Source organism: Desmodus rotundus, unplaced genomic scaffold (genome assembly GCF_022682495.2).
Source record: "Desmodus rotundus isolate HL8 unplaced genomic scaffold, HLdesRot8A.1 manual_scaffold_156, whole genome shotgun sequence".
Classification (NCBI taxonomy): domain Eukaryota; kingdom Metazoa; phylum Chordata; class Mammalia; order Chiroptera; family Phyllostomidae; genus Desmodus; species Desmodus rotundus.
The window spans coordinates 64,563-86,705 of record NW_026527210.1 but is presented as its reverse complement, the minus strand read 5'-3'; the positions used below and the strand labels follow the sequence as shown (position 1 = coordinate 86,705).

The window sequence follows — 22,143 nt, the reverse complement described above, 5'->3', positions numbered from 1 at the left end:
GTAAATCCAAGCATTTAGAACAATGCTTGGCACAACAGGGCACTCAGTAAACAGCTGCTGAATGAATGATACATGTACTCTAACAAAGACATTTATTTCCCTGAGGACTCACCAATCAAGAAGGTAAACCTCCCCCAGACCCTGCATGGAGATACTGGCTGGAAGCTTCTTCCCTCCTGTGTCCATGCCAGATTCTTTGACTCTCCTCAAAAGAGCCAGTGTCTTCTGTGTCTTTCACTCTCCTGTTCTCTACTGGACAGACTCATCACAGCACCCAAGCCCCAGGAGGATGGGTGGGGGCAGGCGCATAGGAATGCTAAACCTGACAAAGCCTCTAGCCCAGTGGTGTAGGGTGGAGTGGGGTGGGAGTGGCACACGTACCCCGGCTGCTGCTGCTGCTGCTCTCCACATCCCGATCGTTGATGGGGGAGGTGACATCCCTGTAGCAGAGACCCTCCCCTACCAGGAGGTTCTCATCACTGCTGTTGAAGGTGACATAGCCCTGTGGAGGCACCTGCTCTGTGAACAGAATGGGGCACATAAACCCACAAGAATACAAAGGGAAGACAAGCCCTGATCTGTACAGCTCAGTTGGTTACGCATCGTCCCACGAAGCAAAAGGTCAATGGTTCGACCCCTGGTAGGGGCACATGCCTGGGTTGTGGGCAGGTGGCCCTGATCAGGTGTGTGGGAGAAGCAACCTATTGATGTTTTTCTCTCACATCAATGTTTCTCTTCCTCTCTTTCTCCCTCCCTTCCCCTCTTTCCCTCTCTTTGGGAATAAATAAATATTTGTTTTAAAAAAGGGAAGACAAATTCCTCCTTCCAAATGTGACCACCTCCTCAGAGGAACCTTGGTGTGAAGAAAGACCCAGGATTTCGGCAGGCTAGAAGGAAGTCTGTATCTTCCTGGCCATTACCTCATCCACGCACCACAGTAACCTGGACATACTGTTATGTGTAGTTTGCAGGTGAGGAGACAGCCTCTGAGGGGTGAAGAGACCAATCTTGTGTCCCACACAAGTGCACGGTGGAGTCAAAGCACTGGTCAAGCCTGGTGCCCTCTCCCACACCACGCTCTCTTTCCCAAATGCAAAGAGTAGCCCTGGCTGGTGTGACTCAGTGGATTGAGTGCTGGCCTGCAAACCAAAGGGTTGCTGGTTCAGTTCCCAGTCTGGGCACATGCCTAGGTTGTGGGCTGGGTCCCCAGTCGGGGGCGCACAAGAGGCAACCATACATTGATGTTTCTCTCTCTTTCTCCCTCCCTTCCCCTCTAAAAATAAATAAATAAATATCTTCAAAAAAAAGTAGAAAATGGTAAGCTGTGTTTTTGATAAACTGATCTCAAGAAAAACTGTACTACTAGGTGTCCCTTTTAGCTGGAAGTGTCTAATCTCACACACCAGCCTTTACGGTCCCTGTGACTTTTCAACACAGGCATTTGAGGGTTTCCTCTTCAGGTCAGTCAACTCCATGTGAAAGGAGATCTGGCTGAGCAGGAAGGTTGGAGGCCCTGGGCTAAAAATTAACTATAATAATACCAAATTACACAACCTTTGAAAGTATCTGCCTGCAAGAAAACAAGGAGAAAATGCAGAACACAAACCAGAGAGAGTTCCATTCCAATTCCCCTGCCCCTTCCTTACAGAAAGCACGTTTATTTGCATATAACAGACTGGCTGATAGAGCCATGACTGATTTATTTTTTTCTTTATACCTTTCTACAGTGATCGAGGCTTTTTACAATCTGCATATTTACCATTCGAAAATGTTTTTTGCAATTGTTGGCAAAGAACATGTAGACCTGTAGAAAATTTAAATATCACAAGGTATAAGAAGAGAAAACAAAACTCTCCTGAAATGCCACAGCCAAGAGTCAACTATATCATTATTTTGGTGAACATTCTTCCAGCCTTTTCTGTGGGTGCATAAAAAAAATTGTGTACAAGTGAGCTACAGCCATGGATTACTTGGTAACTTGAAAGAATTCCATTTTAAAAAAGATTTGTTGGATGGCTACACAGAGTAACTGCACTCTGCCTCCAGGGTTAAGTCCTATGCCCCGACCATATCTCAGGGTGGGACAGGTAGCATGGACTCCTGAAAAAAGAACAGACTACCCCTCAAAACTAAGACAACTCACCAAACATCCCAGAGTCCTGTGCTTATAAGCACCTCGGACAGGGAAGGGTGTAAGCCACACCCTCACCCTGCAGCAGGAGCTTGACAGCTGCTGGGGGAGGCTGATTCCGCAGTGGCTCAGCCAGCCCACCACACCAAGGACAACAGAAGTTGGGCCTCAGATTCCCAACCCAGGACCCCTTCCAAGGTTCTTAGAAGGAAATCAAGTTACTTATACTTTTGACTGAAATATGATTTTCTCTAAGGAAAGTTGGTTTCTTCCAGGCTTCAGAGGAATGTTTGTTCATGAAAGGGGCCTATCTACCCAGCCCGCTAGACCAGCACCTTGGCCTGGCCACTGCTGGGTGACAGACATTAAAGGATGACGTAACTTGTGTGCCAGTCTTATCACTTGGTCAGGCCAGAGCAAGAGCATGAGCATAAAACCCATCTTGCGCCATGCCCAGGTGGCTCAGTTGGTTGGAGCAACATCCCATATACCAAAAGGTAGTGGGTTCAATTCCCAGTCAGGGCACATACCTAAGTTGTGGGTTTGATCCCTGGTTGGGGCGAGTATGGGAAGCAACCAATCAATGTTTCTCTCTTACATCGGTATTTCCCTCCCCCCACTTCCTCTCTCTCTCTAAAGTCAATAAACAGAGCCTTTGGTGAAGATTAGAAAAAAAGAACAACTTTCCCCAAGGACTACTGGAGCCTCCCTTCCTCCCCAAGAACACTATATTCAACATTCAGGGGCTGACAATTTGAGAATAAACTCAGGAGATCTGGAAACTTGGGGACTAGGATCCTAGCCCACCAAGAGCACCATGTGACAATTCTCAGAAGGATCTGAGCATCTAACCCATCACCTGGAGAAAAGAGCAAGAGCGGAGTCATTCCTTGGCCTGGCCCAGAGGCATATCCATTTCAAGCCGAAAAATGTGTTAAGTATCATGCTCAGGTGCTATGGCCAGACAGGAAGTAGGGCTCAAACGCCACACTGTTCCTGCACTAGCTAACTCACTATGTGGTGAATGAAATCTGAACTAGCTCTGTTTCTGCTGCTGTTATTTACAATTTTAACCAATGAAAAGACAAATCAAAGGATGAATGCAAATCCAAGATCCAGCCACTGCCTAATGTATTTTCATCATTGTCATTGATTTTGAGTCTTTGAGCTGTTGCTCCTACCCAGCGGCCCACATTTCAGGAGCCTGAGAGTTGTTCCTTCTCATCCAGATAGAATCCTTGAAAGCACTATCAAAAAGCCATCAGGAAATGTGGAATGCTCACCATAGCAAGAAGGCTGGGTCTTGCCTCCAAGTCCAATAGCTGTGATCCTGGCCAAGGCCCGAGGCCCCTCATGGATGCTGAGGCCCTTCTTCCGACAGGGCCTCTGCCTCTGAGGAACGGGGCAGGATTCATCTGAAGAGCTTAGATCTTCATATTTTTCTGTGGGTCAAACACAAAAATGTAGACAATGTCTCCAGTGATAAACCAGTTTACTAATCCTCATAGTAAAGTGGAAGAAAAATCATTCGTAAGTGGTTTTGTTAAATTAACAACAAAAATGTTTCCTAGGACTTCACTTGTAAGAAATGCCATAATGGGATTTCCGGTCAAAATGGTACAGTAGAGTATTGAATGTCAACTATAATTGGAGAAAAAATTTTTTTTAAATTTTTAAATAGAACTTTTTAAAAAGATGCCATAATGGGCCAGTCCACTGCTCAGATGGGCTATGGCGCAGGTGGCAAACACAAGGCCTGCGGGCCGAATGCGGCCTCCACCTTGTTTTATCTGGCCCAGCACCTCGTTTCTACCCTTGTTTCTACTCGGCAGCGCCGAGCTCCTTGCCCATAGTTAAGGAGTAGTTACATTTACACAGTCCTAAAATTACATTCGGCCCTTTGAAGGCAACCGTGAGGCTGATGTAGCCCCCAGTGAAAATGAGTTTGACATTCCTGGGCTATGGGAACATCTAGCTTCTTAAGTATGAGCTGAACTGAAAAATTCTGTCATAATGGGGGAGTCTAAATTTTTACTTCTTTTATTTTTAAGAGTTTGTTTATTTAGAGAGGGGAAGGGAAGGAGAAAGAGAGAGAGAGGGAAACATCAATGTGTGGTTGCCTCTTACATGGACCCCACTGAGGACCTGGCCCACAACCCAGGCATGTGCCCTGACTGGGAATTGAACTGGCGACCCTTTGGTTTTTCAATCCACTGAGCCACACCAGCCAGGGCTAAATTCTTATTTCTTATTCTTCTGATTTTCTGGGTTTGAAGAATTTTTTTGTAACAAGTATGTATTATGTTTACAACTTGAAATAAATTTTGTTCTAACTTGAAGAGACAAAACCCATTCATAAACATATGGCAGCATCACTCATGACTTCTTAGCACTTTTATACTCTCGACCTGAACAACTTCCTGGGAAACAAATGCCACCCGAGGCCTCTGCAATGTTTAGGAAGCACTTCAAATCACCACCCATCTGAGCGTAAATGCTCAGCATGCCCCACAACCATCACTGTTTCATTGCTTTTCACAGTTTCCTGTATTTTGTCATACCTTGAAGGCAAAATTCATGGATCCGTTTGTAACAGGCTCTCATCTGACACAATCTCATGTTGGAGTTGGAAAACTGGGCAGAGACATGGAAAGGCCCTCCTTACCACTGCACATATGAGCTAGTGTTTATTACAAAACAGTCCTGAGGCCAGAAAGGGAGTCGGGCAAAACCAGACCCTGGAAAGGGAGTGGGCTCACTCAGATGTGAATGGAGAGCTCAACTCTTAGCAACTGCCCAGCAAGTCAGGCAGTTACTGACCCAGGCTCCAAACGCGGGCCAGTGACTCAAGTGGACCACTCCCTCCTTTCCCTAGTCTACTCACTCCCATCTGCTCCACGATCCATGTCACCAGGAGGAGACCAAGGTCCTGTCCAAGAAGAAGATGTAGTCATAAAAAATAAATGTACAAGGGAGAGGAAACCAAGGAAAAGGCAGTGCTCCATGAATCTGAACTTTCTAACATGTTCTCTCAAGTCTGTACAAATAAGCAGGAACCACAGAGATAATCTCACAAATCCCACACCTTCAATACGACCTAGACCACAGAGAGCACCGCAAACTTCAAAGATCCTGCCCCTGTGGGGAGCAGACAAATGTCCCTCTCCGGCAAAGAAATATCCAACTCACTCACCTCTATTCTCTGTGGGGAGCAAAGCAGGTCTAGGAAAAACCACACAGAGGACAGACAAGGGGAAAGAAGTGCCAATGTCATTCCCAGAAATATGAAGTCCACTCTATGGGCAAAAATACTGAAAAAGAATCCTGGTGGAGCAGAGCACTATCACAGGGAAGTGGCTTAGGAATGCACATGGGACCGAGGGAGCAGTCAGAGGAGCAGCAGTCCTTCTGGGGAGACACACCGTCTGGGAATGGGGCAGTAAAGGGAAAAAGCAAGCAGGGGAAGTTCAGGATCTAGCAAGACAAAATTTTATCACAGGACACATAATGCTTGGCCTAACTACGTCCCACTCCAAAAACCAGAAAGGCCACCTAGTAAAGAGACTGCCCTTGGACACTGGGGAGGAGGGAGCTCCTGGACCGGGATTCACACACTAGACAGACCACCAAGCCCTGTGTGTGAGATGCGGGAGCAGCAGCGATCTTCACCTGCACACAAATACTACCGGGAGCACACAAAAATGGGAATCAAATGCTCAGCAAGTGAAAACATTCCCTTTCTCCAAAACTCACCCAACGAGGAAGCAGAAAAAACCGTGACATGACACTGAACTCCAGATCCCTCAACAGCATCTGAGGACAGGAGGAAGCACCCTGAATCAGAAATTCAAAACTGAGGACAAAAAGACACAGACACTCGCATGGAATGGTGAGAAAACTGACTGAACTTAGGGAAACAATAGGGAAAAAAAGAGTTAAAATTTAAAAATAAAAACTATATTACCAGGTGCCCAAATAACAGATATGAAATGGAAACTGAACCAGAAGTGTTGAAGAAAATTACAAAAATCACAAGAACCAATGAGATAGAGAAAGAAGTAACCACTGAAATAACCACTGAAAAAGAAGAAACTTTTAAAAGCAAAAGGAGAAAAAAACTATTTTCAGACCTCTATGAAAAGAAGCTTCAAATCCAGGATGAAATGACTTCCTAGGAAAATACAGTTTACCAAAACTGACCCCAGTGAAATCTGAAAGCTTAAGCATACCAATTTCTATAGAAGAAACAAAAAAAGCCATCAAGGAACCACCCCACAAAAAGGACCAGGCCCAGATGGTTTCCCAGGAGAATCCTACCAAATCTTCAAAGGCCATGGGGCACCAATGCTGCAAAAATTGTTCTAGAGCACAAAAAAGGAAGGGAAGCTTCCAGATTCTTTTTATGAAGCAAGTATAATATTGACACCTATACCTGACAAAGACAAAACAACGGAAGAAAATCACAGACCTATATTAATTATGAATGAATGACTATATAAAACACTAAATAAAACATTAGAGAACAGAATCCAACACCACATTAGGAAAATAATACACCAAGTGGGATTTATGCCAAGAAAGTAAAGTTGGTCATTATTAGAAAATTCATTCATACATCATGTTAATAGATCTAAGGAGAAAATTCACAAACATTTCCATAGATGTTGAAAAAGGCTTTGACAAAAGTCAACACTTATTCCTGTAGAAAACACTCAAGAATATAGGAAATGATAGATACTTTCTTATTTTTTTTCACTGATTTGAGAGAGAGAGGAAGGGAGAGAAAGAGAGAGAGAAAATAATCAATTTGCTGTATCACCCATTTATGCATTTATTAGTTGATTCTCATATGTGCCCTAACCTGGTATCGAACCCATAATCCTGGCATACTGGGATGACGGTCTAACCAACTGAGCTACCTAGCCAGGGCAACAGATACTTTCTTAACATCATAAAATATATGCACACCTTACTCTTAAGTCAGTATCTTACTTAATGTGGCATTTCCACAAGAAGAAAACATGGATGAATTCTTTATTTTTTTTAATTAAAATTTTTTTTTTAATCCTCACCCAGGGATATTTTTTTTTAAATTGATTTTAGAGAGAGAGAGAAAGAAACATCAATCAGTTGCCTCTTGTACACGCCCCGACCAGGGATCGAACCCACAACCTTTTCGTGTATGGGACAACTCTCCAACCAACAGAGCCACCCAGCCAGGGCAAAAGGTGAATTCTTATACAACCTGGGCACAGGGAAAGATTTTTTGTGACCCAAAATCCAAAGGAAATAAAAATGATTGATGAATTTACTATATAAAAATAAAACATTCTACATGACAACAAACACCATAAAAGTCAAGAGACAAACACCAGGAGCTAACAAAACAAAACAAAACAAAACAAAACAAACCCAGAAGCCAGCCCCTATATGAGGCTGCCCTCCTACCTCTGGGTGGGAGCCACGTACCCACATCCTGTGTACCCAAATTCAGTCTGGCAGGTGCCACTCTACAGCCTAACTAACTTGTCCTCTCCCATTAGACAAGCGGGCCTCAACCTGGACTGCACAATGGATTCGCCAGGGGAGATACAGGTCTGGCAAGGCTGCAGGAGTCAAATCTCTCAAAGCAGGTGAGAACAAGGGGCAGGATTCCAGCAGGGTGAAGCCGCAGATGGGTACCTGGGCTCCGATAGAGGCTCTTGGGCAAAGAAAGTGAGTGAGCATCTATCAACCCCACTATCTTCATGTGTCCATACTGCTTGGCCAGCATTCGGGCTGTGGCTCCACTGTGGTCTCTCGTGTCCACTTTGACTCCCTGTGAAAGTTAGTAAAAGAACAAGAGTTAAGAACCTCGCCTGCAAAGCACCCTCACTTCTGGGGCTGTGGACCCAGACCAAGAGGTGCAGTGGCTTATCATCACCTTGGAGAAGTCTACACCCAAGGTCCTCTAAAACTTCACAACTTTGGGAGAAAAGGCAAAGGTCTGTGTGGTCTCTCATTCTCAATGCTAAAAGTGGGGGTGTGGGGAGGTGTTTGTTGGCTCATCATACAAGGCAGTAATCCAGCCATCTCATAGCTGAGGCAGCTCTCCAAGTTCACTGCACTGGCTTTCAGCTGCTCTGGGCAGCCAGGTACTTAAAGGAGAGAGGCAGTCAGGTGCTGCTCCAGGTGAGGAGGATAACTCAGGCTGCTGTGCGTTGAGAGCCGCCTACACCCTTGGCACCCAGGCATGCATCCACCTCGCTTCATTCTCTTCACACAGAAAACTGAGACAACAGATTCGAGAGAGAAGCAGTCTTTAAAAAACTGAATCAGGATAAGAGCGCCACCCTTCTGAAACAGAATTTGGTAACTTATCCTAAGCCCTAAAAAGTACTTATAGTCTTCAGTACAATAATTCCACTTCTGCAACTCTGTCCGAAGGGAAAAAACCCAAATACAGAGAAAGGTTTTATGCACAAAGATGTTTATTTAGCACAACATATTTGCAATAGTGAAGACCTGGTGATAACTCAAACGCTTGGTACAGAGTCCACTATGTTACTGTCAAAAGGCACAAACTTTCATGTATAAGACAAATAAATGCTAGGGATGTAGACTATAGTTAACATTACTGTATGATGTACAAGGGAGTCGTTAAGAGAGTATATCCTAAGAATCCCCATCACAAGGAAAAAAAAATACAGGGTAGAGCAAAAGTAGGTTTACAGTTGTAAGTACGCAAAAGTATTTGTCCTTATATTATTGTTTATTAATTATTGTATTATTTTTCCACACGAACAACTAAATCTACTTTTGCCCTACCCTGTGTGTATATTATCTATATGAAATGATAGATAGTAACTAAATTTATTGTTGTAATCATTTCATGATACACATAAGTCAAATCAACTTACACAGTGATGTATGTCAATTATCTCAATAAAACTGGCAGAAAAAAAATAATTTCTAGTATCAGTTTGATAGAAGAATTCCAAAGGTTTTACCCACAACAAACAATACCATCTTCACTGTAGGGTTTTAACTAATATCTGTCTTTAAGCCTGAAAGACTTCAACTTCAGGCTGCACTAAAGCAACACTACTCCTTAGCAAGAAATGAGGAAGAAAAGAGAACCAAGAACAGGAAGGTCCATGAGGTGAGGAAAGAGAATATTAAATTTCTATTTACCCTTTAAATGTTCTTCAATTTTTCTTCCTGTTTTATAATGTATATAATATATTACTAGGAAATTACATGATCAAAATTCATTGGGATCAAAAAGTTTAGAGACCAGGACCAGTATAACAGTGGATGCACTCATCAGGTTGAGGACCACTGGATCAGTGCTCAGCTCCCTGCTGAGAGAGGCCCAAACACACCCTGATCATTCTGCCCAGAGTGAGCTGTTGGAGCCTGGCCCCACAGGGAGGAAGGGACATGGAGTGCAAGGGAAGCAGCCAGAACCCTTTCCTTCCCTGGTGAAGAGCCCGGGGTGCTTCACCTCATCCACTTGTCCATCTTCAAGAATGAAGCCTGGCTATTGAGGGGCAGGTCAAGAGACCTGGTAGGTCCATCCCTCTGGCGACCCTGACTTAGCAGGAGGAGATCTGCAAGGAATAAGGAGTGGCCATGCAGGGCAAGCTGGACAGCCTCCCCAGCAGTGGAACAACTTGGCCCATCAGCCACAAGCTCCAGGCTGTGTGCACCAGTCCCCTTAGCCAGAAAGCAATTGCTTGGAATTGACTAACACCTTCAATTACTGATTAGAGGGCTGGAAGAAAAACTGTTGATTTCCTGAGTTTGATAAATGTATGTGATTATGAAAAAGAAAATTCTTATTTTTAGGAAATACATATGAAAGTATTTAGAGGGAAAAGGGCATATGTCAGCACTTATTTTCAAATGATTTCTAAAAGATTGTGTGCATATAAATATACAGAGACATAGCGACTTCTGGCCAAGATGGAGGCATAGGTAGACACACTGTGCCTCCTCGCACAACCAAAAGAAGGACAACAACAATTTAAAAACAAAATCAACCAGAACTGCCAGAAAATCGAACTGTATGGAAGTCCGACTACCAAGGAGATAAAGAAGAAACATTCATCCAGACCAGTAGGAGGGGCAGAGATGGGCAGCCAGGTGGAGAGGACTCGCAGCAATGTGGTGGCTGGAGGACCCAGCGAGGTGGCGGATTGTGGAGCAGCGTAGGCAAAGCTGCAGCTGGCCAGAGAGGCAGCAGCTACTGGGCCCAGCCACAGACCAAGCAACCCAGAGTTCTAGCGTGGGGAAATAAAGCCTCAAAGCCACTGACTGAAAACACCTGTGAGGGTTGAGGCAGCAGGGGGAGAAACTCCCAGCCTCAGAGGAGAGTTTGCTGGAGAGACCCACAGGGTCCTAGAATGTACACAAACCCACCCACTCGGGAAGCAGCACCAGAAGGGCCCAATTTGATTGTGGGTAGCGGAGGGAGTGACTGATAACCAGCAGAGAGTGGAGCAAGCGCCATTGCTCCCTATCAGGCCCTCCCCCCACATACAGTCACAGCACAGGGACCAGTGTTACCCCACCCTGGTGAACACCTAAGGCTCCACCCCTCTACATAACAGGTGCGCCAAGACAAAAAAAAAAAAAAAAAAAAGGCCCAAATGAAAAAACAGATCAAAGCTCCAGGAAAAATACAGCTAAACAACAAGGAGATAGCCAACCTATCAGATGCACAGTTCAAAACACTGGTAATCCGGATGCTCATAGAATTGGTTGAATTTGGTCACAAATTAGATGAAAAAATAAAGGCTATGCTAAGTGAAACAAAGGAAAATGTACAGGGAACCAATAGTGATGGGAAGGAAACTGGAACTCAACTCAACACTGTGGACCAGAAGGAAGAAAGAAACATCCAACCAGAAAAGAATGAAGAAACAAGAATTCAAAAAAATGAGGAGAGGCTTAGGAACCTCTGGGACAACTTTAAATGTTCCAACATCCGAATTATAGGGTTACCAGAAGGAGAAGAGGAAGAACAAAAAATTGAAAACTTATTTGAACAAATAATGAAGGAGAACTTCCCCAATCCGGTGAAGGAAATAGACTTCCAGGAAGTCCAGGAAGCTCAGAGAGTCCCAAAGAAGCTGGACCCAAGGAGGAACACACCAAGGCACATCATAATCACGTTAGCTAAGATTAAAGAGAAGGAGAGAATCTTAGGAGCAGCAAGAGAAAAGGACACAGTTACCTACAAAGGAGTTCCCATAAGACTGTCAGCTGATTTCTCAAAAGAGACCTTACAGGCAAGGAGAGGCTGGAAAGAAGTACTTCAAGTCATGAAAGGCAAGGACCTACATCCAAGATTGCTCTATCCAGCAAAGCTATCATTTAGAATGGAAGGGCAGATAAAGTGCTTCTCAGATAAGGTCAAGTTAAAGGAGTTCATCATCACCAAGCCCTGATTATATGAAATGTTAAAGGGATTTATCTAAGAAAAAGATCAAAAATATGAACAGTAAAATGACAGCAAACTCACAGTTATTAACAACCACACCTAAAACCAAAACAAAAGAAAACTAAGCAAACAACTAGAATATGAACAGAACCACAGAAATGGAGATCACATGGGGAGTTATCAACAACAGGGGAGGGGGAGAGAGGGGGGAAAGGTACAGAGAATAAGTAGCATAAATGGTAGGTAGAAAATAGACAGGGGGAGGGTAAGAATAGTATAGGAAATGTAGAAGCCAAAGAACTTATATGTATGACCCATGGGCATGAACTATAGGGGGGGAATGTGGGTGGGAGGGGTGTGCAGGGTGGAGGGGAGTGAAGGGGGGAAAATGGGACAACTGTAATAGCATAATCAGTAAAATATATTAAAAATATATATATACAGAGACATAAACTGTTAACACTAGGGATCTAGCAAAGGTATGCAAAGTCTTTGCACTATTTTGTGATGCTTAAGTCTGAAATTATGTTAAAGTTTAAATTTTTTAAAAATTTGCAAAAGAAATTCAATGCAATCTGTTTTCCTTCTATACAAGTTGCTCACACACAATCTCAGGCCCAGCTGAAGAGTAAAGGAACCCAGAGCACCAAGTGAGGGTATAATCTGCATGGCAAATAAAAGATCTAAAGTCTCTGATTCACCAATATGTTTTCCATTTAAAGCACTACTTAAGTGACTGTCTTCGACAACTTCCAGTTCTACCTTATTTAAAATCAGGTAGATAGGTAGATAGATAGGTAGATAGATAGATAAAAAATAAAAATAAATCAGACTCTAGCCCTGACAGGTATAGCTCAGTGGGCTGGGCCTCATCCTGCAAGTTGAAAGGTTGCTGGTTTGAATCCCCTCAGGGCACATGCCTGGGTTACATGACAGGTCCCCAGTTGGGGGCGTGCAAGAGGCAACCGATTGATGTTTCTCTCACACAGCAATGTTTCACTCCCTCTCTTTCTCCCTCCCTTCCCCTCTCTCTGAAGATAAATAAATACAATGTTTTTAAAAAATCTGACTCTAAACTCAGAAGTAGAGGTTATGCTTCTTGCAGTTCTGGGTTCCTACTCATCTGTTCTTTTTTGTTTGTTTGTTTTAGTTTTTTGTTTGTATTTATTACTTTTTCTGCCCATCTATTTTTGGCCCTAGGCTATGTCTTAAGGATCCTAGTCCATGTGGGTAGACTTACCTTCAAAGATAATTATTTGTAGAAAAGGGAGCTCAAATGGCCAATAATATAAGAAAAGATGCTCAACCTCACCAGGTGTCTAGAATAGTAAAAACCAATAGGAGACAGCTCATCTGATGCCCATATGGACCATGCAGCAAGTGTTATTGAGGGCGTGGGAGACAAGAGCTATAAAATACTATCGGAAGAGTGTAAACTGGGACAACTACGAAGAGAAGCAAATGAACACTCTCTAGTGCGGATGCACCCACCCTACCCACCAAAGTCCTACTCTGAAGAATATATGCTGACCTCCTACAGAAATCCCTTCACACATGCTTGAGGAGACAGGTAGAAAGGTGAATTGCAGCACTGTTAGAAATAGCAAAGTGAACACAACTTAAGTGTCCACTAAAAAAGGAAGGGTAAATGTAATATATTCACATATTCAGTAAGGACAGAGCTGTTAAAGTGAGTGAACGACATCTACATTCACCAACACTGTAGAATGACACATACAGGCTGGTACATTATTTATATAAACCTTTAAAATATATAAAACAAGTCTATGTACTGCTTAAGGACAGAGTATGTGATGGAAGCACCAAAATCAGAGACAGGAAAGGTACAGCATCTGGACAGTGGCGACCTCTGGATCATGTGGGTTAGTTGTATTAGCTTCTGTCTTTTTTTATATGTTTAGAGTACTCCATAATGTAAGATTCGTAATTCTTGCTTCTGTGGAGAGTGTCAGTTGGTACAACTTGCTCTTCAAATAGCAACTTGGCAACATCCACACTGAGACTGTGCTTTCACTTCTCCCTTCTCCCTTTAGCACTGAACTGTACAGAAGGGGCGATAAAGGTGTGCAGAGATACACATGCGCACATACTCTCCACGGCACTGTGCACCATAGCGAATGGTTGGCAACAGTCTAATTCTGTCTGTAGGCCACTTTATGGAACTCTAATTCAATCTTACAAGGGAGCGCTATGCCCCTCATGCACACACAAGAAACGAGAGCTTTATGTGCTGATATAAAACCATCTCCAGGATAGAAAGTTAAAAAAAAAAAAAAAAAAAAGCAAGTTGGGGAGCAGCCACAGGAGAGGGACCAAGAGACTGAGGCAAAGGCCAGAGGTAGGCTCACTACATACCTTCTGTCTCATCTGCATTTGTACCATGCAAATGCACTGTCCCCAAATTCTTTTTTAAAAAGAGATACATGTCAACATTTTATTATTCTAAAGTTCCCACCAGTAAGAAAAAAAATTCTATAATAGAAAATTGTGCCAAAACATAAAGAGACAATTCATCAAAGAATTACGAATGGACAATCTCATTTTAATGCGATTAAAATGTTCAATCTCATTAGTAAGTACAAACCAAAACTAGATGCCACTTTTCTCCCACCAGATTGGAAGAAACTTAAGATGGGTAACCTTCCATCTTAAAGGCTGGTAAGGACATGAGAAATTGGGCACCTGTGTATACTCCTGGTGCCAAGGACAAAAGAACAACTTTTTATTGGGAGTTTGTTAGGATATTAAATATAAACTAAATATTTTCCCTACTGGATTTTTTAAAACAACTTTATTAAAATATAATCACATACTATGCAATTCACCCACTTACAGAGTACGATTTGACGATGTGCAACCATTGCCACCACCAGTTTCAGGATATCTTCACCACCCGAAACAGAAATCCCATACCCCTTAACCATCGCCCTCTCCCCAATCTTCCCATCCCCTCCAGCCCAAGGTAACCACTAATCTATTTCTATCTCTGTAGATTTGCTTATCCTGGACATTCATATAAAAGGGATCATACAATATGTGGTCCTTTGCATCTGATTTTTACTTAGCATAACATTTTCAGGGTTATCCCTGCAGCATCCTTTTTATGCCAATTAATGTAACATGTATCCATTTTTTGGTTGGTGGACATTTGGGTTGTTTCCACATTTTGGGCATTATCAATAACATTGCTATGGACATCGGTGTTTAAGTTTTGCATAAACATGTTTTCAATTCTCTTGGGAGTGGAATTGTTGGGTCACAAAGTAACTCTATGTTTAAATGTTTGAGTAACAGCTAGACTGTTTTCCAAAGAAGCTTCATCATTTACATTCCCATCAACAGTGTATGAGTTTTCCAATTTCTCCATATCCTCACCAACCCTTGCTCTTGTTCATCTCTTTATTAGACATCCTAGTAGTTTTGATTTGCATTTCCCTGATGACTAATGATGTCAAGCATGTTTTTGCGTGCTTATTGGCCATCTGCATATTTTCTTTGGCAAAATGTCTATTCGGATCCTTTGCCCATCTTTTAATTATCTTTTTATTAGGATCTATTAAATTTAAAACATAAGCACCAGCAATCCCTCTTGTAGAAATACAGTATACAGAAATAACTGCATGCATGCTAAAGCTGTATATATAAAGATACTGCCTGGAGCACTGGTTATAATTATAAAATGTTGGAAACCTACATTTCTACTAATAAGGAATTGATTAAATTAACTATGGCACAGATTATGCATGGAATACTATATAAGGACAAGATGTCTAAGGCATATTAAGTGGTTTTTTTAAAGCTGCAGACCAAATATACAGAACCACCCCACTCTGTCCAAGACAAAAAGCACTACATTTCCAGGTGTCTACAGATACACGTTTCTAAGCAGAAAGAAAAGTCCTGGAGTATCTCTTTCTAAAACTAGGTAGGCATCTTGTGGAGGAGCAGGGAGTGGTTGAAAAGGGATGAAGATCTCTGCCTTCTTCATCTGTATAATTTTTTTAAAGTAATGGGATGTTTTAAAAATACACTTTCCATACTTTTCAAATAACAGTCTTTTCAAAATTCTCACAGGAACAGGTGTCTGTTTTTCCTCACCACTGTACCCCTCGTGCCTAAGTGTCACTTAACACATGGCATCTAGATACTCAATGAAAACGTGCTGAATAACTAGGTGAAGAGCAGTTATTTCTGTGTAGCAGAAAGTTGTTATAGTTTATACTTCAGTGACATTATCTGTCACTCGCTGTGACTAAATTATAAGCTAATAAAGAGGGTCACTTACATGATTCAGAAAATACTGCACAATTATTTCATGGCCAGCCGCAGCTGCTTCCATCAAAGGAGTGAATCCATATATTGGTTCCCTGCAAGACAGAGTCCAATGATTAGCAGAGAAAATTTCTGCCAGGGAGATGCTTCCCTAATGTAGACAAAACCAAACTGATGTATAGTCACCCATCATCCCTAGGGGCAGAGGTCTCCCTCTTGCAAGAATTAATGGGGAGAGATAAGTTCTTACCAACACATCAGCCTTATGAACCCTTCTAGTTTCTACCGCAGCTCTAGACTTTTGTCCTAAAGACACCATCTCTCTATCTTCACTGCTTCTAAGCTGTTTGAACACAACAGATGACATCAGTCAGGGCTGTGGACAGCACCAGTTGGATGTTGTGTTGAGAGTATTATCATCACATTCTTTAGATGATATCCCTTCCAGCTTATAAAACTCATGACTGTTTCAAAACATCACCTCACCAAGTAAGGCCAAAAGGAGAAAGGAATTAGCATTTAATGTATGTCAATTAACTACCATTCACTATGTTAGGCCCCTGGCTCATAAAAAACATGTAATTCTTCTAACAACTCCGTGACATAGGTATTGCTATCCTCAGTTTTCAGATAAAGAAAACGAGGCTCAGAGAACTTAAAGTGCTGCATCCAGTGTCACGTGACAGACGTATAAAAAAGCCAGGATTATCCCTAGGCCTCCTGCGCCTGGGTGGGACTGTCTCTTCTGTCCCTTTGTTTGAACCCCTGATATAGATGAGGGGCTACCCTGAGTCTGGCCCATAGCTGCCTCTACAGTTGCCCTCCTTAGAGTTAGATGTTCACTCCTATGGCCACTTAAGACCTGATAATCACCTCACGTTGGCATTTGCCCCACTGTCCAAAAGGAACTTGACCATCTGCTGATGTCCCGCGCTGGTGCAGTGGAAGAGCGCAGTCCAGCCTTGAATGTCTTTCATTTCTAGCTCAGCACCTTGCTTCAAGAGAACACAGAATGCTCATTACAGCTTGTCTCCTCTGCGTGGAGCAGGCGCCCTCCAGGCCATCATGCTGAAAGAATCAAAGTGATTACACGCACACGCACACCATGGCCTACAGTGGTTCACGTCTCTGCCAGAGCAGCCAGGAGCCCCTCAGATTGCTGGGCCTGAGACCCCTCGTAGCTCACCTGGAGGAGAAAGTAGGCGATGCTCTCGTTGCCACAGCTGGAAGCCAGCATCAGTGGAGTCTGCCCTTCTGGGGTCGGTACATTCACACTCACCCCCGCCTCGAGCAGCAGGTGCACGATGGTATCGTGTCCAATGTAGGAGGCATACATCAGCGGGGTCCAGCCACCACCATTCTTCTTATTCAAATCTAACTCTCTCCTAAACAAACGCAAGATATGCTAGACACACCCAGCCATCTCACACGTGGGGTTTACCAGAGCCGGAGTTGAGGCCAGGGATGCTGCTAAACATCCTACAGTGCACAGAACAGCCCCCACCACAAATGACCTGGCCAGACTGTCAGTAGCGTCAAGGTCGAAAAATCCTGACCTGGATCCTGACCTTCCACCAACAGACCAGTCTGCTAGTCCAGTGCTGAGGGGAGAGGAAAGACAGAGTCCCATTGCAACTGATTTCTCCTTTGTCACCTCACCCTACAGAATCATTCTTCAAGCCCTGGCTGGGTAGCTCAGATGGTTACAGCATTGTCCCAATACACCAAGGTTGTGGGTTCAATCCCTGGTCACGCACATACAAGGTCAACCAATGCATGCATAAATAAATGGAACAAATCTCTCTCTCTCTCTCCCCCCAACCCTCTCTAAAATAAATCTTTTAAAAAATAAAAAGAAACATTCTTAGAAAATCCAAAACCAAGTAATCCTATCTTTCTACTTTTGATTAAAATCCTGGAAAACATTTCCCAGAGGAAAAAACATGTGGGCTTCCCAACCCAGAGTGGTCAGGGTATGGAAATCACATCCACTTCCAGAAACATCCTGTGTAGTTCATGCCCCACTGCCCTTCCTCTTCCACAGTCCTTGTCCCCAGTGGAGCTAACAACTGCCAACCAATCCACACAGTTTGTGCCTCTCGTAGGTCTGCACATATTAAACCACACCATTCACCAGCATCTTCTACTGACTCTGGGACGCCCACATGGCCATTCTGAAATGTTCTGATTCCAGGGATGCAGTGACAACCGCTGGCTGGGAGAGCCGCATGAAGACCAATTCGTCCTCACCACATGACCTTCATTTGACGGAGCAGTCAATTCCACATGGAGAGGGAAGGACCTGACCCCTGGCAGAACATATCTGAGGCTCTGACACCTCCCATCAGCCAAATCCCCCATTCTGTGGCCTCCAACTCCCTGGGTCCTCAGTCTGTTTTACTGCGAGCAAGCCTTGGGCTCGGCCAGCATCACAATCCCAATCAGAACACAAACACTTCCCTCTTCTCCTCTGTGGAGCCGTTCTGAACTGTGCATTTTACCAGCACATCCCGAGTCTGAAAAGCCCAAGCACACCAAGGGAGCAGAGTTATACCTGGGGTCATAGTGACCCTGTGATGGGATGCGCTGCCTGAGTACCCAGCTGCACAATTACAAGGCCACCTGGTGCAGGAGTACAAAGGGTTACCCCTCACCACAGTGCACTTGCACTCTATTGGCCAGGTTTTTATAAGTGAAGGCTCTGACTTGGGAACTGGAAATCTGAGGCTTCAATGAGGCTCAGCTTTGGCACCCCAGGAACTGGAAAAGGCACATGTCAGTATGGACATAAGTCATTTTTCTGGGTTATTGATGAGAAATGGGAATGTGAGCACAAAGTGTGGCAGACATAAGGAACTAGAGGCAAGGAGACAGATTCTTTTCCAAAAATTACAGTACACATCACATTGTACTACAAACAAGAAATAGCCAATGGCCAGTGATGCTGTATCTGGACTTAATGTATGTATAACATTAGTAAAAATGATGTGGCATTTAGTTCAGATGGCAATCCTCCAAAGGGACGGATAAACCTTGCCACCGCCTCCTCCTCTATGGCAGAAGCTAGAGGGGACAGAAGGGCACAAGGGATTAAAATGAACCCCTTGGGAAAAGGTCATAGGGCGTTATTTTCTATCTTTGTTTTTATTTGAGCATTTCTGCAATTAGTGAAAACAATAAAATTACTCTGGTTGAAGTAAGCCAAAAATGTTTCCAGCTAAGCCTATGAAAAAAATTTAAACTAGATTTTTCTTCCTGGGAATAAAAACTGCCTTCCTGATTAGAGTCCAGCATAAATCAGTATTGACAACTGCCTAACAGAAGCAGGGTTAATCTAGGCCATATGTGTTAAATGTCTATGAGGCCTGGCTAGCCTACTAATATCTCCATGTGGGAGCTGAAGCCACTAATTAGGCAAGATTTCTTACCGCTGCACACATTCCTTCACCACTTCATACTGGCCGATGGAAGCTGCTGTGTGGAGATCCAAGGGGACAGCCAGCTCCTCCCAGCTGACCTGCGCACCCAGCCCATGCCACATGGACAAGCTGCGAGTCAGGAGTTCTGGCTCACTGGCTTCATCGCTGAGCTCCGACATTGCTGTGGAGGGAGGCCCAGGGGTTAGGTCTTTCTTTCCTGGTGGTTCTAGGGAATGAAACAGGTTGGTCATACTCCTACCCACAGTAGGCAGCTATGTCACTCTCTTAGTCTGCTACCCAATGCAGTCAATTCCTTCCTGGGACTGACTGAGAAAACTTCCTCTCATTACATATAGTATGATTTTGTGAGTTTGTTATGAGATAGAAAAAGAAGAGCAGGTGAGTCATAAACTGCGGTGTGTATTTTTCTTCATTAATCCTCAGGCCCCACATTCTAGGAAGGGTGTTTTCCAGGAACTCAAGAAGCTGGACAGCTTCTTGGATGGTCAATAAAGAAATGCTGATTGGGTCAGTGAGCAAAATCAGTTCTTGGGTGTGGTGGGAAAGAACCCTAGACCTGAAGTTGTATCTTAGCCTTACTACTTAGCATCTCCCATCCCTAGTTCCTCACTGTCTAATGGATACATAATATCTCAAAGGGCTGCTGTTAAAGACACATAGGAAAAAATAAAAAAAGACACATGGAAAAATGGGTAAACAAACAGTGGCACATTCATAGGATGGAATGCTCCTGGCAATAGCAGAAAGAACAACAGTTGATACATACAACATTGGAAACAATCTCAAACACATCGGGCTAAAAGCCAGACTCAAAGGCTACTTACTGTATCATTCCATTTATATGACTTTCTAGGAAAGATAAAGCCAAAGGGTTGGAGTGACATTACCCAGGGTGTGGGATATAGGGCACAAAGGGAAAGCAAGAGGGAATTTTGGGGTAATGGACCTGTTCTGTATCTTAACTGGTGGATATGTGACTCTATGCATTTATCAAAACTCATTTACTGTATGTAAATTCTTTTAAACAAATAAATTTTGAAAAAAATTGAGAGCCTCTACCACACAAACTAGGATGTGATTGGTGTTCAGCAAATGTTAAGTGACCAGGAATCTACCTACCTATGCATCCCTTAAAAGTGGGACAGATAGGACAACACCTGGAAGAAAAGTCTATGATTATGAGAGCCCTTTATTCTGGGAATCCTACCCAAATTAAGGCCAAGTCATTAGCTTCCTGGTGGAACTCTCAAGTCCAGGAGTGACATCTGTCCCCTGTTCTATTCTGGGTGGGAAAGGACAAAGAAGCAAATGTAGAAAAGAGCAAGAAAGAGAAAACAAAGAAAGGCCACATCCAGGTCAGATGGCCCAAAGGTACCAAAGCAGTTCATAGATGCCACTCGGACCTCAGTCTCTATTAAAGAATCTTTCCAAGTCCCAGATGACAGCCAAGATGGCCAAACAACAAAAAAGCTGCGAAGTTGGAGGACAAAAAATTTGTAGGACCTTTGCAAGAGTGTGTACATGTGATGGGGCCTAGAGGCAACAAAATTCAGAGCAAAGCACTACCTCCTGGAATGACCATCTTTCACCCTGGCAGGCCCTGAGTTCAAGAAGCTCTCACTTCACAGGTGAGCACCCTCACCCTGAGCAGTCCTGACCCATAGAGCCTGGATTAGAAGCCAAATAAGCTGTGTCAGTTCAGAGTTCTTTTCAATACACCCCGCAAGCCTTCTGTGGGTATGTCTCTTCTACCACAAATGCGTCCTCTCCAGTGGAGCCCGTTATCTCTCCTTCTTTTGCATGCTCACGTTTTTGACACCCTGAAGAACGCTCAGTGACAATCAGAATCAGACTCCTGCTCAAAGAGCTAGGAAGAAAGAATCTGGACGTGAAGGGACCATAAAGTTATTATTACTTCCTTTTCACCCTGCCACACGCCAGGCACACTACAATGATGGGGTATTCGCTATACAATGTCTTTTGCATATCGCTTCCAGAAAGCGATCTCCAGGAAGTAGTACTAGGAATGAGACCTTTTTTCGCTCTACCTTTTGGTTCTGCCCATTTTGTAAAATACTAAGTATCCATTACTTTAAAAACAAGCAAAATGTTAATTAAAAAAAAAAGATGACGTTGGTGGTGGACTATCACGCCCACAGGGAAAGCCGCAGGGCACCTCCTCCCCGCGCTGGCTCGTGGACCTTCGCAGAGGCCGAGGTACCCCAACTTCGTTCTCAGATCCTGGGGAGGTCCCTAGAGAAGAACCCGAGCACCTACAGCACTGACGTCCCTTGACGCCTCCTTCCAGTAACCCTACATGGAACGTGGCTTCATCGTGCCCGCCCCATTGCTGCAGAAGCAGAAGCTACGAATCATAAACTCATACGGCGAACACGCCGCTGGGCTGGGGTGCCCCGCTCCGGGCTCCGCAGGTGGACAACAGGTGCCGCCACCAGGCAGGGCCGGGCCGCCGTGGACCCTACCTGCGCTGGGCTTCGGGCCCTGGGCCGCCTTCGGCACGCTGCCGCCGCCAACGCCGCGTCCGCTCGCTACCGCGCTCCTTCCGCGGAGCCCGCTCTTCTCCGCGCGCGCCTGACTCCCCTCCACGCCGGCTGCCGCCTTGACAAGACCCCGCGGCCCTGCTCCCGCCCCGGAAGTGGTTGCGAAGGCGCGGGGCACGCCGGGACGCTCTGGAGTCCACGGGGCAGCTCCGGACGTTGGTCCAAAACCTGGACCTTCCAGTCTGCTCGCCCGGCTCTCTGTGTGACACCCGCTGCAGCCAATGAGTAGGGGCAGGTCGCTTGTCCCGCCCCTTCACTGACCATAGGAACCAATCCTATTGCAAGAGAGGG

General features: G+C 44.2%; 1 protein-coding gene across 8 annotated transcripts in view; it reads right to left on the bottom strand.

The window, feature by feature from the left end:
- ANKS3 (ankyrin repeat and sterile alpha motif domain containing 3) overlaps positions 1 to 21,999 on the bottom strand; it is a 32,499-nt gene extending 10,500 nt beyond the window's left edge. For 6 of the 8 annotated variants that reach the window (XR_011650822.1, XM_045189841.3, XM_045189842.3 and 3 more), the window contains exons 1-8: positions 21,775 to 21,999; positions 19,280 to 19,496; positions 17,038 to 17,236; positions 16,725 to 16,846; positions 15,865 to 15,946; positions 7,814 to 7,949; positions 3,415 to 3,573; positions 382 to 519 (exon numbers count right to left, since the gene is read on the bottom strand). Coding sequence is in view for 7 of the 8 variants with exons in the window: in XM_045189841.3 (XP_045045776.2) it covers positions 382 to 519; positions 3,415 to 3,573; positions 7,814 to 7,949; positions 15,865 to 15,946; positions 16,725 to 16,846; positions 17,038 to 17,236; positions 19,280 to 19,449 (1,006 nt within the window). In the remaining variant the exon portion in view is untranslated. The remainder of the gene's footprint in view (positions 1 to 381; positions 520 to 3,414; positions 3,574 to 7,813; positions 7,950 to 15,864; positions 15,947 to 16,724; positions 16,847 to 17,037; positions 17,237 to 19,279; positions 19,497 to 21,774) is intronic. The other 2 variants (XM_024553324.4, XM_071220451.1) reach the window with 1 other exon arrangement.
- Positions 22,000 to 22,143: the final 144 nt, after the last annotated feature.